Consider the following 16,219-nt stretch of genomic DNA (forward strand, 5'->3'; position numbering starts at 1 on the left):
TTTAAAAACTCAGTTTTAATTAATATTTTTATGTGTAAACTTATAATTTTATTATTATTATTATTTTCTTTTCTTTTTTGTGAAAAACTATCTCTGTTACGAAGATTCGGTTTTATAAATCATCACGAGTGTATCTTTTTTATTTTTTGCTAGAGGATAATGTGAAAAGGGATTTATTTATTTTTATGAACTTTTATCTTTAAATATGAGATTTTAAATATTATAATTCTCCATTAAACTTTAGCCCTCACCTTCTATTATTTCTTGAACTTAAATGAGTGTGAGCATCAAGTTCATTTACGAGCAATTGAGCTATGCAGACTTAGGCTAATTTGGAATTGTAGTAATTAATTAAATAAATTGTTTCTATTATGATGATGAAATAAGCTACTGAATAGAAAAGTAGTTTGATGTTCAGTAAAATGTGTTGTTGTCATTATTATGAATTTAAAAAGAATAATATATGTGTTTGATAAATTTAAATACGAAAAATATTATTTTATTATATACTGGCTAAAATTAAATTACCTTTTATTTTTTATAACACGTTTAATAAATTATTTAAATATGCCTTTTCATTTAAAACACCAAAGATTACATGATTAAAAAAACTCAATTAAACAAAATATAATGAACTTTATAATATATTGTATAAAATATGGTAAAAATTCATATTAATACATAATTCAAGTAAAATAAAAGGTAATATGCAATACATTCACATTAAACTTGTTGTATTGTGATATAGAGCTATTAGTATTATGATACTCTTTTTAAGCATCATTGTCTCTTTCTATTTTATCATTAAAAATGGAACTAGGATTATTTTTAATATTGTCAAAATGAAGATCATGTTGTGTATGCCTCCTTATATAATTATGCAATGCCATGGTTGTAATTACATACTTGTTATTAAGGTAAATTGAATGTTGTGGTAATATGATATGATGGTTTATATATTATAGTTGTCAAAAATTAAGGTTATTATATGAACTTTAAAAATGTGTGGTATCTTGTTTAATAAGCTGCTCTAAAAAATAATCTTGACCTGCTTTTAAAAGTTGGTGTCAAAATTGAGAAACGTATGAAATAACAATTTTAAAAAAATTTATCAAATACTATTTTTGTCCAACTTATCAAATGAGCAACTTATTGAGTTTCAATATTTTTATCAAACGGGGCATTAGAGTTTTTTAGTTATTGTTAGACATGTTTGTCTAGAAAATATTAGAACAAATAACAATATAGAAGTTCTTTCAAATAAATAAAAAATAATATCATTTTATTTTCACTTGATTTGATAATACTAGGTGATAAGAAAAAAAAAATATATGTGTAAGCTTGTTAAAAATGATGCCATTTAAATTAAATATTCCAACAAAATAAGTATAGGATTATCAAATTGTTAATTAAAAAATTGAGTTAGAGTTTGCAGAAAATTATTTAATTTATTTTAATTAATTTCTATTGAATTGATAACTGACCTAATTTCTTTTTTATTGTATTAAAATAAGCTAATTAACTTTAAAAGAAAATAATAAACAAAAAATAATCTAATGCAAAAATTATATGGAAGGTATCATGATTCATGAATGGCAATAACTCGAGCCGATCCTCGGTATGGCAGTGCCCGAATTCCTCCAGGCATGTTTTTTAACGTCAGAGCTGGGTTTTTTAGTCTGTATTTATAAAAAATAAGTTTTATATTTTATAATATTATATATGTATATTTTTTAATTTGTTTTAAAATTTATGATTTTATTTTGTTTCAATAAAATTGAGCTTAAAAATATGAATTTTAAATATTTAAAGTTTTAAACATGTATAATAGATGGATTAAATAAATATAATTATGTTTTATAATATATATATATATATATATATATATATAAAGCTGAGACTTGAGGAGGTGATGTGGCATCACCATTTTTCATCTTTTTATATTCTCTATTATCTAATAAATAGAGAAATTTTCTTTTATATCTGGCTTTTCATCTTCTTATAATTAATTTGATTGTTATTACACAATAACAATTATGTAAAGATTTTAATGAGGTATATTCTTTGTAATGAACATCCAAGGGGGAGTGTTATGAATTTATTAAAATAAATGTAGATGTTCATAACATATATCTCTTAGTCTCCTCACTATCTCCCATTAGCAACCTTTAATTTCCTTATAACTCTCACTATCTTATAAGGAATTATGATCCATAATTTTTCATTAATTTCATGGAATGATTATGTAACTATAAAAGGAGAGCTCATCTTTTTGTTTTGTACACACAGAATTGGAATGAATAAAATCACTATATAATATATTCTCTCATTTTATTTTTTATCTTGCGTTGCTTCTTTATCTGTATTGCTGACTAATAGTTTTTTTTTTTTGTGTTTTTATAAGGCTGCCTCATCTTAAAAAAAAAATCAATTCATATTTTTTATCAGTTTCATTAAGTGTAAAGTAAGAAAAATGAATAACACTATTTTTTTTTTCAAAACCGCGTGAAGTGCGATTCTATTTTCTAATTTTTTAATAAAATTTAGGTTTTGAACTGACTTCAAACTTATCAAGTGAAGTCCGAAGCTTAACACGGATCCTGAATTATTTCAAAAAATATTATAAAATATAAATAACTTTTTATAATTATATTCGGTCTGATTTCAGACCGAGCTGATATTGTTAACATCCCTAAAAGGAAAATAAATAGACATCAGCATTCAGCAGTATCCGTGCATGTCCATTGTTTTGGGAAATTTACACCAATAACTATAAAAGTTTTGGCTTTTTTCATCTTAACCCCCCAAACAAACTTCTATCAACATTAGGCATAAAAAAACCTTTGAGACCAAAATACCCCTCTCTCTCTTCTCTCCCCCAACAATCTCTCTTTTACCCATCTCTCCCAAACCGAAGAAACTCTCATTGTCGGCGGCACTAATGATCTTTTTCTCAAGCAAATGATATGTTAATTCACAAGCGATTCCACTAAAATAATATATTTATTTTTGTAAATACATTAAAGCATTATAATTTTTTTTTAAAAAAAAAAATCAATTTCTGTAGATATCTAGTATTTCAATGTGCTTTTGGTCTATTGATGATATGCTGGTTATAATTTATCATCTTGAATTACCCGTAACTGAAGTTTGCATATCTAAGAGTTGAATTCTGCGAAATTTAAACGAATTTGGATAGATAAATAGGATTCTTCATCATTTGAAGTCAATCCCTGCGTAAGAACAAGCTACTGAGGAGAGCTAGTGTAGAAAGTTGTAGAACAGGAGTTTGAAGGCAAAACTAGAAAAAGAGTGAACGAAGGTGAAAGAAACTAAGAAAGATATAGAAACAAATATATATATATTTTAAGAAAAAGAAAGAAGGTGGAATGGTGCAGGGCTTTCTGCACAGAATCCGAGAAAAGCAAAAATGTTTCCCTCTTTCTTATCTTCTATTCTCTTCAACGAGATTTATTCAAATCATTTGGTTATTTAGCCCTGTATAATATTATTTAATGCAGTAGCCATTTGAGAGAGGAGAGAAAGAAAGAGATGGATCGATCTGTTGAAATTTGTTAATCATGTTGAAAGTTACAAGCAACTTCGCGCTTTTTTTTTTTTAAAGCTTGTGGGCACTTCATAAAACCAAAATCCGATAATCCATAATCAGTTTACAATCCCTCTTGGTGCAACAGGCGCCTGTCGCACATAGCTTTGTGCGACAGGCAGCCTGTCGCTAGATTCATCCGCGACTGCAGTTCTCTGAAACTCTCGAGTAACTTCAGAAAATAACTCATACCACTAACTAATGCCGATTAGTGTTGGATCCGGATAGATTATAATCGAATTTCACTTTTATTGTTTATCATCGTCGTTTATCGTTGTCTTTTATCGTCACCAGTGATGATTCAAGAGTGGAAAGCTGTCTTTGGTTTAACGAAATGAGAGAAAGAAAGTTGCTTTTGACTTTTAAACAATGGTAATTTGGGGAGAAAAGCGTGTGTTTGGCTAATATTGATAGAAAAAAATTTAAAGAATTAGTGAAAACAGTAAAACTTTTATGGTTATGGTTATTTTTGTAAATTTCTCCATTGTTTTAAACCGGAAACCATCTAAAGTTCGTGAAGGCCAAGGGCAAAGACTAATGAGTAGGAATGACTGACATGATGGCTAGTAATTATTTCCATAATTTGGCTAGAATTAATAATACTCCATGTACAGAACAAAGGAAATAAAAAAATGCAATTTTTTTTTTTGTTGTGGGTCTGCCTCTGCCACTATCAAAGTGAAAAATCGGTCTTTTCCATGCGAGATTCACCATATTATTAATAGCAGTATCATAATTCAAGTTGCGCACCTTATCCAACAGTGATTATATACATCATTCAAATCTGAAAATGGACTTAGACAAGTGAAATGAAACCTATTAAGAATATGAATTACTATGATTAATCTTCAACATAATGAGCTGCTTGCATTAGTCTTGTCTGGGTTCAGTTGTGATCCAATGTAAGTATGTGGAATGTGAGCTACTTTCAGCCAATCCTCACCAACATATTTCTTGCAGCGACTTTCAAGCCTTGGACATTCCCTGATAGACAGATGCTGGAGAGTTGTGAGATGTTGCAGGTTTGCTGGCAGTGAAATGATGGTATGACAGTCGGATATGGTTAAAGATGTAAGAGAAGAAAGGTTCCCAATCCATTCAGGCAAGTCTTTGAAAGCGGGACAGCTATGGATTTCCAAGCTTTGCAGTGTTGTGACATGTTGTAGCTCATCCGGCAGAGATGCCAGCTCTGGACAGCTCAAAATACACAAACTCTTTAGCATGGTGAGGTTTCTGAAGTTTTCAGGAAGAAAGGCCAGGCTTGGGCAATACATTATTGTTAAATGCTCCAGAGCTATGAGATGTCCCAGCCCTCTCGGAATGTATGCTAAGTTCTCACAGTTCTCAATAGACAGTGATCGAAGTGAAGTCAAACCTTCAATACCTTCTGGCAAGACTGTAAGGCTGTGGCACTCACTGATCTCCAAAGATTCCAACAAGGAGAGATTTTGAATTTCTTGGGGCAAAGCGATGAGTTCCTGGCACCAGCGAATTGTTAATGATTTAAGAGCAACCAGGCATCCTAACTTCGAGGATATCGAGCGAAGGTTGGGACATGAGCTAATTGTCAGAGATGTGAGACAAGGATTATTTTCAAGCAATCTCTCAAAAATAACCAATTGTCCTGTGAAGCCATCAATTAGAAGGGTTAAGAGTGTGGAAAAGTTTGTAGCTGATTTCATTATCATTTCATTGCAGTTTCGGAACTCCAGATGCTGAAGAGATGGAAACCATGGCATGTTTTTCAATCTTTCACACTTGTTGATGAACAACTTGACTAGGGAAGGAAATTCTTCTTTTGTGTTCATGCTCCACCAGAATTCCAAACTGGGGAAGTCTATCAAGGATAGCTCTTGCAATGACTGAAATGGTCTTCCCGAGCCTCTACCGTAGAACCCACTATCAATACTCTTTACTGAATGCATTCCGTGCATGTAAATGACCCTCAAGAAAGGAAGTTGGCCCAATGCAGGGAGATTCTCACATCTTTTGCAGTTAATCAACACTATATTAGTTAGATTTGGGAGTCCAGGAAAGCCAATCCATGTGGGAAAACGGTCACCTGAGTACCCTTCAACAGACAATCTTTTCAGATTTTGGTGAGGTTGTAGGCTATCGAGCACTTCTTCTGCCTGTCTATTTCTGTCATCAGTTTCCTTCATCAAAGCATCATGATTATTTCTCCATGATAGGCCTAGTGAATGAAGCTTTGGCTTTCTTCTCAGGCTTGCAAATGCTGCATCACTTCCCGATTTTACATTTTCCAATTTTCTAATGTTTAGCTCACCTGCCAGCGGCAGTGAGTGCAGTTGCTTGAGCCCTTGGGAGATTTCAGTGCCTACAATGAATACTGGCAATGTTTGCAGCTGAATTAATCTTCCAATATGATCTGGAAACTGAGACAGTCTACAACAACCATATATCATCAAATGCCTTAGTTGGAATATGGATGCTAATCTCTTAGGTAGTTCAATTAGATCATGGCAGTCTGAGAGGTTCAACACCTGCAGATAAACAAGGTCACAAATACTTTCGGGTAATCTCTCAATGAGGGTGTTTGACATGTTGAGATACCTCAAAGATATCAAGCAGGATATTGAGCTGTGGAGCTTTTTAATGCCACTGCCACTCAAATTTAAGGTACGCAAATATCTGAAACTTGAAAACAATTTGGGAGGGGCCTCTCCTAGGTCACCTTTAGAAAACAGCAGATTAAGGGTTCGTAACTTCTTTGCTTCATACAAGGATTCTGGAATAGTCTGCAAATCAGAATCACACACCACAGATGAGTGACGAGTTTGAGCTAGATGTCTCGGTATATGGCCATGTTCCAGTACAACAAATTCACCTCCAACAACAGATTGTGCAAGATCATGAATAAGATCATGCATCTTGCAATCTAACACATTACCATCACTATCTTTATTCACATCTTGGAAAAAGGACATCCACGTCAAGTCATTGAAGTAGTCATTGGCTATATCCTCAAGTGCTTTTCTTTCATCCTTTGACCGTATTAATCCTTCTGCAATCCAGAGATGAGTTAAATTGTCCTTCTTGATCACAAAATTTTTAGGAAATACCGAGCAGAATGTGAAACAACATTTCAGATGTGATGGCAAATGACTGTAACTCAGCCTCAAGGCCGGTAGTATTCTATTCTCACCTTCACATGCATTCCAAAGATCACTCTCCTGAACATATAACCAATCACCTTCCTCTCTCTTGAAGCGCATGAGACTTCCCAATGCTTTTGCTGCTAACGGTATGCCTCCACACTTCTTCACAATTTCTTTTCCAACAGGCAGAAAATTTAAATATTCCTCCCCAGGAGCAAAAGCTCTTTGCTTGAACAATGTCCAGCAATCATCGTGAGATAAACCCTTCAAATAATAAGGAGGAATTGTCCCCACTATCGTAGCAACCTTCGCACTGCGAGTAGTGACTATGACCCGGCTTCCTTCAGCTCCATCACTTAAAGAAACCCTTAATTTATCCCATTCCTCATGGTCTTCGTTCCAGACATCATCCAAGACAAGCAAGTATCTTCTCCCACGCAATAAGCGTCGAAGCTGAGACTGAAGAACATCCATGCCTAAGAAATCACACTTATTAAGTGTCACAGATTCTATAATCAATTTCATGATCTTCCTCACATTGAAGTCTTCATTAACACAAACCCATATCTTCAATTCAAAACTCTTTGTCACCCTTTCATCATTATAAGCAAGTTGAGCAAGGGTAGTCTTACCAACGCCACCTAAACCGACAATGGGAATAACCGATATCTTTCTACTGAACCCACTTGCCCCATTTGATGCTAAAAGATCTATCATGGCTTCCTTATCTTCCTCTCTTCCAACAACTTCAGATTCAATTACAAAAGACCCAGTTTGTCTCCTACTTTCAAAATCAGACCCTATTTTAACAACCCCCTCCTTCAAGCTCCTTTCAGCAGCCAAAACATCTAATCGTTTTCTAATTTCCCTTAGTTTTGGAAACAATTCAAGATAAACTGCAACTGGTTTGAAAGAAGGAAGGAGGTCCCTAAGTACCTTTTGATAGTAAAATCCTTGTGTTCTAGCTGTTATGGCATCCAAGCAGAACTCATCAAGTAAATTGTCCACATCATAAGCGACCTCTTTAAGGTCTTCCAACCAAATTTTCAAGGCTTTCTCCCTTACTTGTCGCTCTTCTGCATCTTCAACAACTGCCCGAATGAGGTTTATCGTGTGCCGAAGTTTGTCGATCTCCTCCTCGTAGCCAAATTTAAGTGCAATACTTTTCAGAAGCCCAGAAGCTACTTTGTCAAAAATCACTTGCAGTAGTGGGCACAAAACAATCTCTGCCATTTGCAGAATTTCAAGCGAACAAGAAGAAAATTTTGTTTGGATCAGCTGTGTTAATTATTGAACAAAGCAATTTCACTACTTCCACACGCAGCAACAGTTCCCATGGTGGAACCCGCAACTGTTGCTGTGTGTGGCGTACATTGCGTAACGTAGCACCAGTCTCTAATTTATTTTGTTTGATTTAGGCTCCGTTTGTTATAAATTATTAAATAAAATTTATAACAGTATAATTTATATCAATAAAGTTTTTTTAAAAAAAATTATTGGATATTTAATTGTTAATAAAAAATATTTTTAAACTATTAAACTGTGTGATATTTTTTATATTATATATTTTTAAAAAAAGTTCTCCAACCTCTATTGCGAAAAGTTTAAATTTTAAGCTTTTACTAATATAGGTAAATTAACTTATTTAAATTAAAAAAATTCTACTAAAAAAAAATCAAACACCGTAAAAAATTTTAAAAAGTACTTATGAGATTAAATAAATACTTATAACTCTTAAATAAGTCATATCAAATAGGTACTTAGTCAAGAATAAATCAGCTTATTTAAATTAAAATAAGTCAAGTCAAAGACGGTTAGTAGAGTAGCCACCCACCTTGCTGATTTTTCTACTTAATTGTTCCTAGTTGTCTTCCTGGCAGTTGTATTGCACCCGTAAATAAACATTCTTTGACATGAATAGAAGGGTATCAAGTAAATTTATTCACTTTTTTTTAATTACATGACATTAATGTTCAGATTACAACTCATATTATATAATATTTACAACTAATATTTACAATAAGATAATTATTGAGATTAATTTACAGTAATTCTTATATAACACTGTTCAGATTTTACATTATTAAATATTTGAGAGTATTTACTTCACTCACATTTCGAAATGAAGAATATTATTTGCACTTAATTATATATCATAATTAAGAAATGAAATAAATTCCTACATGCATCGCGAGGCTTGAACCGCTGATTCCCTTTTAATTGAGCAATTGGAGGTGCTAACCCCTCAAAGAGTTAGCAAATTGTGTTTGAGTCTTATTTTTCCTTAAACAAATAACTGTGTGAATTTTTGGTCCAGTGGTTACAATTTATTCACTTTTAATTGAGCAATTGGAGGTGTTAACCGCTCGAAGAGTTAGCAAATTGTGCTTGAGTCTTATTTTTCCTTAAACAAACAGCTGTGTGAGTGACACCATATAGCTTAAACTCTGATTATTATGATGAATAATAATGTTATGCTGCTGTTTTTACATTTTATCTTGATGCAATCAGGGGCACTCTCGTCGTTACAGAAGAAAAACCGATTCTGTAATTCCAACTATACCCCCACTTCGCGCCACATGTCGCAGCACCATTTTCCTGGAAGATGAAGGGAAAAGCGCCATTAGCAGTTCAACCATACAAATAAACAAACGATCTATCAATCGGAATTCACAATTGGCAAAATCTAGGGTTAGGGTTAGCAAAGATGGAGGGATGGGACCCGAACACGAAATCGACGCTGACCCAGATCCCGCTTTTGTCAACGAAAGCCGGTCCCAGAGACGGTGCGGCGTGGACGCAGCGGCTTAAAGAGGAGTACAAGGCTTTGATCGCCTATACACAGATGAATAAGTCCAACGACAACGATTGGTTCCGCATCTCAGCGGCCAATCCGGAGGGGACACGTTGGACGGGCAAGTGCTGGTACGTTCACAACCTCTTAAAGTACGAATTCGATCTCCAGTTTGATATTCCGGTTACGTACCCCGCCACGGCCCCCGAGCTTGAGCTCCCCCAACTCGATGGCAAGACCCAGAAGGTTTGATGATTCTTTCTTTACCCATTTCCCCCGAATTTTTAATTGTTTTAAATTGTTTATATTTTGTTTTTGTGGCGTTTGTAGATGTACAGAGGAGGGAAGATTTGCTTGACCGTACATTTCAAGCCACTTTGGGCTAAAAACTGGTACTTTTGCTTTACATTTGTTGATTATTTTGTGTATTTTCGGTTTTGATTGAGTTGACAATGGAATTTATAATTTCTGTGATATGCTTTTGGCTGTCCAGAATTTATCAAATGAAAAATGAAATTAAAATTTTCAATTGTGGGTGGTATTGTTATGGGAGCAGTGTAAGTATTTGCAGAATTGTGTTACGAAACATCACCGGTTTTGTTATCCTTTTTTGGTTTTCTGGCAAACTGTTCCCCTGTTTTAATTTTAGATCACCTCAGCTTCTTCTGAGTTAAAGGAATTTTATGTGGGAAAGAGGTTGGAGGTCAGGAAGGAATGTTTGAGTGCTGTTGGAAGTTGTAAACTCAAGTTCTAATTTGATGGCCAAATAGGAAAAGGGGAATCATTTTCACCAATTTTTTTGAAGATTCTTATATCTGCTCAAATTGTTTTCTTTTTTGGCAGTAACATTCTCAATAACCAAGCTATTCTTTGTGTGCCGTGGTTTCACTCATTTGCAATGTTAATTTGATTTTCATTTTACATTTTTCTTTTCTTTTTCATTTGGGCTTTCTTTACATAGTAAAATCATTAACTTAACTGATTGGCTTTGTTCTACGTCTTTTCTTGTTGTGTTTTGCCAGTCCTAGGTTTGGTATAGCACATGCACTTTGTCTTGGTCTTGCTCCATGGCTTGCAGCAGAGATTCCCATTCTTGTTGATTCCGGAATGATTAAGCACAGAGATGATGTGAGCGGATCTAGTGAGTCTTAGTTCGTTAATGTAACATTAAGACTGTAAAAGGAATGATGATTTTGCAAATATTTTGTTTGTGGGCTATCAATGACTAATGATTTTGACCTGCCTTGCAAAAGATTTGCTCCATGTTTACTGCTTCTATTTGAGAATCATTTGTAGAGTTTCTGCTGCAATTGAAATGCTTTTTTCGAATTGAATGCCACTTAAATGAATGTATGGATCAACATTCAAGTTTTATCCTGCACTATTTAGACAAATCTAATTTTTTTGAAAGATGGAAAACTCTGATCTGATAGAAAGCTGGTAAGAGGACTTGAATTGATCATGCTGCCCAATATACTAGTATAGAATGGTTACGCAGAGCACTCACTGGTTACGAGGATCCCAGCAAGTGCTCGCCACACGTATTATGTTTTTCATTTAGTTTAGGTGTTTATGCCGAGCATGAGATGTTACTTGCCATGTAAGATAATCAATCTGATCTCATAGCTAAAAATCCAAAAACTAAATGAATCCTTCTTGAGTTGTAGTACGAGTGAAGTAAATAGTAGAAGCTCAACGTAGAGAAGCATATGGAGCTTTATAAATTTAACAAACATATGACTACATTGCAAATTAAGTTATATCTTATTTCTTGGTGTCCCATAGGCACCAGATCGATCTTAAAGACTGATTAGAAAAGAGGGCCGGCTGCAAGAATCTCGTCAGTAAGCTTGTTGTCCTCTCCAATCTTGTGATTCACAAAGCCCTCAAAATTCTTTTTGAAAAGGGTTCCTAGCTTCAAGAGTGTATCCTTGTAGGCCTTCATGTCCGACCACTATAGTTTACATTTACACATATCAGTAAATAGAAAAAGAGAGGCTCAAATTTTGACAAAGGTTATGAAAGATTTTTAATTAGTGATTAAATGAAGGAAAGCGGGCTTACTGTATTTTCTGGATCCAGGATTTCTGAGGGCACTCCCTCTATCTCAGTTGGGATCTCAAGCCCAAAAACTGGAGTCTTTGTGTAGCTTGCCTCCAAAAGAGTCCCACAATGTATTGCATCAATGATTCTTCTCGTAAAAGCTAATTTAATACGATTTCCTGACCCATAGCTGCCAAAGGATCACAGGGATTAAAATTTAACATCGAAGAAAGTATACTTTTATATTGCCGAGGGTACAAATAATAAGAGCATCACTTAAGATATGACATTGTGCTGTAGTTGCATACCTTCCACCTGACCAGCCAGTGTTAACCAACCATCCAGTAGCCCCATGCTTCTGCATTTTTTCAGCCAGCATGGCAGCATACTTTGTAGGGTGTAGCATTATAAATGCGGCACCAAAACAGGCTGAGAATGTTGCCCGTGGCTCCTTCACACCTTCCTCTGTTCCAGCAACCTGTTTTCCATCAAGAGGTTGACATATTTTAAATCAACTTTTTTCCGTTTTACATATTTTCTATAAAAAAATGTACATTTTCACTTTGAAAAAAAAAAAAAAATCAATGACTGTGACGGACAGGTCTCTCTAAATTACCAGAGCAGTGTAGCCACTGATGAAGTGGTACATGGTCTGTTCCAAGCTCAACTTGCTCACAGGTGGGAGTACACCAAATGCATCACAAGCCAAAAGGATTATATTCTTTGGATGAGGGCCAACACAAGGTATCTTTGCATTTGGGATATACTCTATGGGATACGCGGCACGAGTGTTCTCTGCAGCAGTAAAATCCCAGTAAGCATGATGATAAGCTTCCAAATAATATGTAAAGTTCAAAACCTTTATTAACATTGAGAAACAGAGAATTAAAAGAACAAAAATAATTCACGTGATATTTAAACATTCAGATGAATGGATAGATCTTTCTGCTTATTTAAACAGGAAGATGCATCTTTACCCGTGACAGATTTGTCCAAGTAGTCCACTTCTCGTGTATGCTCATCAAACACAATGTTTTCTAGCACTGCCACAAACAAACAGCCAAACAAACTCCAATGACCGTTTATTCAAGAGTGGAGTCATTTGTTAAGAATTTTGTCATATCCAATTGAAAGAAATATGGTTAAGAGTCTGTTACCAGTCCCGAATTTGATGGCATTCCAGATATCAGGCTCCTTCTCCCTTGAAAGATCAATGCATTTGGCATAGCACCCGCCTTCAATGTTTGATACTCCATTATCACTCCAGCAGTGCTCATCATCTCCAATTAAGTACCGGTTATGATCAGTAGACAGAGTTGTCTTCCCAGTACCTGAACAAAACCAAAATATGAATAATAAGAAATCTCATCAATAACAAAATGAAGGGCCAGCTGGGGAAAATCACAGTCACATTGTCACAAATCAGAGGGAAAGTGATCAAATGAAAATGCACCGGATAGTCCGAAGAAAAGGGCAACATCCCCATCTTTTCCCATATTGCAGCCAGAGTGGAGGGAGAGGATTTGACGTTTAGGCATTAGGTAATGCATTAAGCTGAATAGACCTTTCTTCATTTCTCCGGCATACTGGGTGCCAAGAATGACCATTTCTTTCCTAGCAAGATTTATGTCAATGCTAGTAGAGGAAGTCATATAGTGGGTGTAACGGTTGCAAGGAAACTGCCCAGCATTGTATATTGTGAAGTCCGGAGTACCAAAATCTTCTAATTCTTCTGACGTGGGTCGGATGCACCTGTCACCAGACACCACCCAAAGAATGCAAAAAAATACATGTCATGGGAAATCAAAAAACTTCCCCCTTTTCTTTCGTGATCTCTCAATAGACAGAAATGAAATTCGGGTAATGTTGCATACATGTTGTGCATGAACAAGGAATGGTAAGCTCTGGCAGAAACAATTCGGACTTTGATCCGGTGTTCTGGGTCCCAATTGAGAAATTGGTCGTTCACAAAGACCTGAAATACAGTTTTAGATAATTAGATATCTCGGCAATTTCATGTTCGTGTTATACTCGTTGAAGATAATGTAGCCACTTTTTAGCGTCTATCTTCACAAACTGGCCCTACGCGAAGGTAGTCCAGCGGGGAAATTTACCTATCTAACTATTTTTTATAAAATCATTATTAAAATTAAATATTTAATAAAATTTCATAGTATAATAGTCACTTATACTTATTTTAGACAAAATTACTCTCAAAAGCAATACAGTCATTCCTTAGTCCGCAAGATACCATCGCCCATGAGAACGGCCACGGTGTACCCTAACACCCATGTGAATGGAGCCCAACGCCCTGATTGGAATGCTTTGATTTCTTTCACGCACACTTAACAATATAATTGAGTATGTTTTGCATACTTAACAACAAAATTGAAATAATATTTTCTAAAGCATTTTAACGCCAACTTCTTTTTTTTTTTTTTTTTTTACCACGAGGTATTTTGGGGAGGACCTCAATTATAGGAGGTATCTTTAAGTTCATACCACAATTTAGATTAGAAATCTTCGCTCGAATCGAGAGGCACAAGCTCTCCCAACAAATGCGACTTTCCTGCGACTCGAACTGAGGAGCAAACTCAATCAAATCATTTAAGGAGACTTCATTGCCAATAGAGCCAACACTTTATTGGTCCAATTTCTTATATCTAGCAAAGCTGATGTAAATGGAACTGTCAGCAAATTAACACGTCCTAGTGTCTCCATACCCCTTTATTTATTTATGTATTTATTTGGCTAAATTGATATTAAGCATCGAGGTAGGAAAATTTGGAAGCTTGCAAGCAAACGGTTACTATTATTGTATGGAAATATTTTATTATATAGATTGCAAAGTCAGAAAATCATAAGAAAATAAATTACCTTATCCAATGAGTTTAAGTAATCAACGGCCCGTTCTCTGTTCACTAAGAAAGTGTGCTCGTCCATTTCAATATTGGGTGAGCCCCTATGTATAAATAATATGCATACAATTAACGTAGAACATGTCAAACGTTAATAAAAAAAAAACAGGAAATGAGTTATTTATCAATAAATAAACAAAAAAGTTTACTTATATTGGAAGAGAAGAGAAGAGAATAGAAGAGATAAAATAATAAAGAATTAACTTACTTTCCCCACCAGAGCTCGCGTTCGGTGGTCTCGTCCTTAACCACCCGCTTGTCTCTCGGGGAGCGTCCCGTCTTTGCACCTGATAGCGTCGCTAAAGCTCCAGATGACGTAATAAAGGATCCCTTCTCGTACTTAACGGCTTGCTCGTAAAGCTCTGTTCCAAATATCTAACTATCAAATACAGAAACCACCGGGGGTTTCATTTGAATCACATAATTAATTTTGTGTGGATAGAGAGATACCAGCAGGGGAAAGATTGTAAAGGACGTGCGTAAACTTGAGTGCACTGTCGCTAATATTGTCGTCAAACGTTGGAGTCGATGTATAATGAAATGAGTGCGCGGACGGCTGGCCATCTACCTTCCTAGGCGTTGCCGGGTCCCCTTTCACCACCTTTGGCCCTGTCTCCCTCGTCAAAGATGCCAACGAAGCACTGAAATTAAATAGAAAATTGAAAAAAAACACGGGTTGATGATGAAACGGCATCGATCGTTTCTAATTAATTAACTCGTGTCTATGTTATCACGTGCCTTATGGACTGGAGCTGCTGCCTTTGGCGTTCCTCTTCGGAGATGACGGCAAATGAACCGTCGGGTGCAGTCGCCGTGGCGAGAGGGGATTTGATGGGAGTGCTGGGTGTCGATCTCTTCTTCTGAAGAGAGTGAAGCTCGTCGATCGTCTTTGCCTTTATCGGCGTTGCGCTGTCATCGTGACACACCAACGTTTCTTTATTATTATTATTTGTTTGGATTCTCGGTAGCCCGTTTCGTCCTGTGCTTCTAGCCCTGCTCGTAAAACTGAACTCTCCGTTCTCAGCCATTTCTTCAGTTTCTCTTTCTCTCTATATATAGGACAAGGCACATGTACACACATTCAGTACGAATTAAATTAATTACACTTGTATGCTGTGAAATTAGAAAGAGACTGAGAAACACAATACACGAAAAGCTACAGAAACGAAAATGAAACCTGAAAACGAGGATAAGGATGAACGAACAAAATTTCCTAGTCTTATGTTGAGATATATTTATATATCTGGGGCAAAGAACATTCGCTACTTATAGGCAAGGTCGCCGAGGAAAGCTTAACCTTGGTTACTTAACTATGGTTCTGGAGTTTTAACTTGATCTTTGTGATAAATATGGCAACGCGGATCATATCCTCTGAAGCCGCCACCAAACGGTCGCATGTCACCAAACGGTCGCATGTTTATGCATGATTGGGAGTTTCATATTACCTGAGAACTTCGAACCAATAACGGCACATCAATTTAGTTGTACATAAAAAATTTCTTTAAATTATTAAAGATAGATCCAGTTTTTTCGGATGTGAAAATATTTGAACTGGGCTTCAACAAAATACCGTCAATTTTAGTCAGGCTGAAGCTGAACTGTGCTTTAACAAGATAATTTTTACAGGTTGTGATAAATTTTTAATTGTAACATCACTGTATTATTTATTAAAAAAAATAAGAGTGTGAGATAAGAGAAATTTTAGAATACATCTGTTGTACTATGTCAGTTATATAAG

General features: G+C 35.3%; 3 protein-coding genes across 3 annotated transcripts; 1 reads left to right on the forward strand and 2 right to left on the reverse strand.

Moving 5' to 3' along the window:
- Window positions 1-4,272: 4,272 nt before the first annotated feature.
- On the reverse strand, window positions 4,273-8,108 carry LOC102622943 (disease resistance protein RGA2-like). The gene is made up of 2 exons (XM_006472317.4): window positions 6,774-8,108; window positions 4,273-6,632 (listed from the first exon to the last, which is right to left on the reverse strand). Exons 1-2 carry the CDS (start codon window positions 7,957-7,959, stop codon window positions 4,456-4,458), a joined length of 3,363 nt encoding a protein of 1,120 aa, XP_006472380.2. The 5' UTR covers window positions 7,960-8,108; the 3' UTR covers window positions 4,273-4,455.
- A 1,228-nt stretch (window positions 8,109-9,336) lies between these two features.
- LOC102623234 (ubiquitin-fold modifier-conjugating enzyme 1) lies at window positions 9,337-10,854 on the forward strand. The gene is made up of 3 exons (XM_025096467.2): window positions 9,337-9,766; window positions 9,851-9,912; window positions 10,543-10,854. Exons 1-3 carry the CDS (start codon window positions 9,434-9,436, stop codon window positions 10,670-10,672), a joined length of 525 nt encoding a protein of 174 aa, XP_024952235.2. The 5' UTR covers window positions 9,337-9,433; the 3' UTR covers window positions 10,673-10,854.
- A 364-nt stretch (window positions 10,855-11,218) lies between these two features.
- Window positions 11,219-15,821, reverse strand: LOC102623813 (phosphoenolpyruvate carboxykinase (ATP) 1-like). Its single transcript, XM_052442465.1, has 13 exons — window positions 15,659-15,821; window positions 15,220-15,530; window positions 14,932-15,122; window positions 14,690-14,843; window positions 14,441-14,525; window positions 13,438-13,538; window positions 13,017-13,315; window positions 12,721-12,894; window positions 12,541-12,606; window positions 12,180-12,358; window positions 11,872-12,041; window positions 11,585-11,753; window positions 11,219-11,474 (listed from the first exon to the last, which is right to left on the reverse strand). The coding sequence occupies exons 2-13, from the start codon at window positions 15,507-15,509 to the stop codon at window positions 11,331-11,333; spliced, it is 2,022 nt and encodes a 673-aa protein (XP_052298425.1). The 5' UTR covers window positions 15,510-15,530; window positions 15,659-15,821; the 3' UTR covers window positions 11,219-11,330.
- Window positions 15,822-16,219: the final 398 nt, after the last annotated feature.

Source organism: Citrus sinensis, chromosome 5 (assembly GCF_022201045.2).
Source record: "Citrus sinensis cultivar Valencia sweet orange chromosome 5, DVS_A1.0, whole genome shotgun sequence".
Classification (NCBI taxonomy): Eukaryota; Viridiplantae; Streptophyta; class Magnoliopsida; order Sapindales; family Rutaceae; genus Citrus; species Citrus sinensis.

Coding starts and splice junctions, on each gene's coding strand:
- LOC102622943 (XM_006472317.4), bottom strand. CDS start 7,959: ATGGCAGAGATTGTTTTGTGCCCACTACTGCAAGTGATTTTTGACAAA. Junction 6,633..6,773: donor TCTTTGGAATGCATGTGAAG/GTGAGAATAGAA, acceptor TCTGGATTGCAG/AAGGATTAATACGGTCAAAG.
- LOC102623234 (XM_025096467.2), top strand. CDS start 9,434: ATGGAGGGATGGGACCCGAACACGAAATCGACGCTGACCCAGATCCCG. Junction 9,767..9,850: donor TCGATGGCAAGACCCAGAAG/GTTTGATGATTC, acceptor TGGCGTTTGTAG/ATGTACAGAGGAGGGAAGAT. Junction 9,913..10,542: donor CCACTTTGGGCTAAAAACTG/GTACTTTTGCTT, acceptor GTGTTTTGCCAG/TCCTAGGTTTGGTATAGCAC.
- LOC102623813 (XM_052442465.1), bottom strand. CDS start 15,509: ATGGCTGAGAACGGAGAGTTCAGTTTTACGAGCAGGGCTAGAAGCACA. Junction 14,526..14,689: donor CGCGAGCTCTGGTGGGGAAA/GTAAGTTAATTC, acceptor ATTTATACATAG/GGGCTCACCCAATATTGAAA. Junction 13,316..13,437: donor TCCTTGTTCATGCACAACAT/GTATGCAACATT, acceptor GTCTGGTGACAG/GTGCATCCGACCCACGTCAG.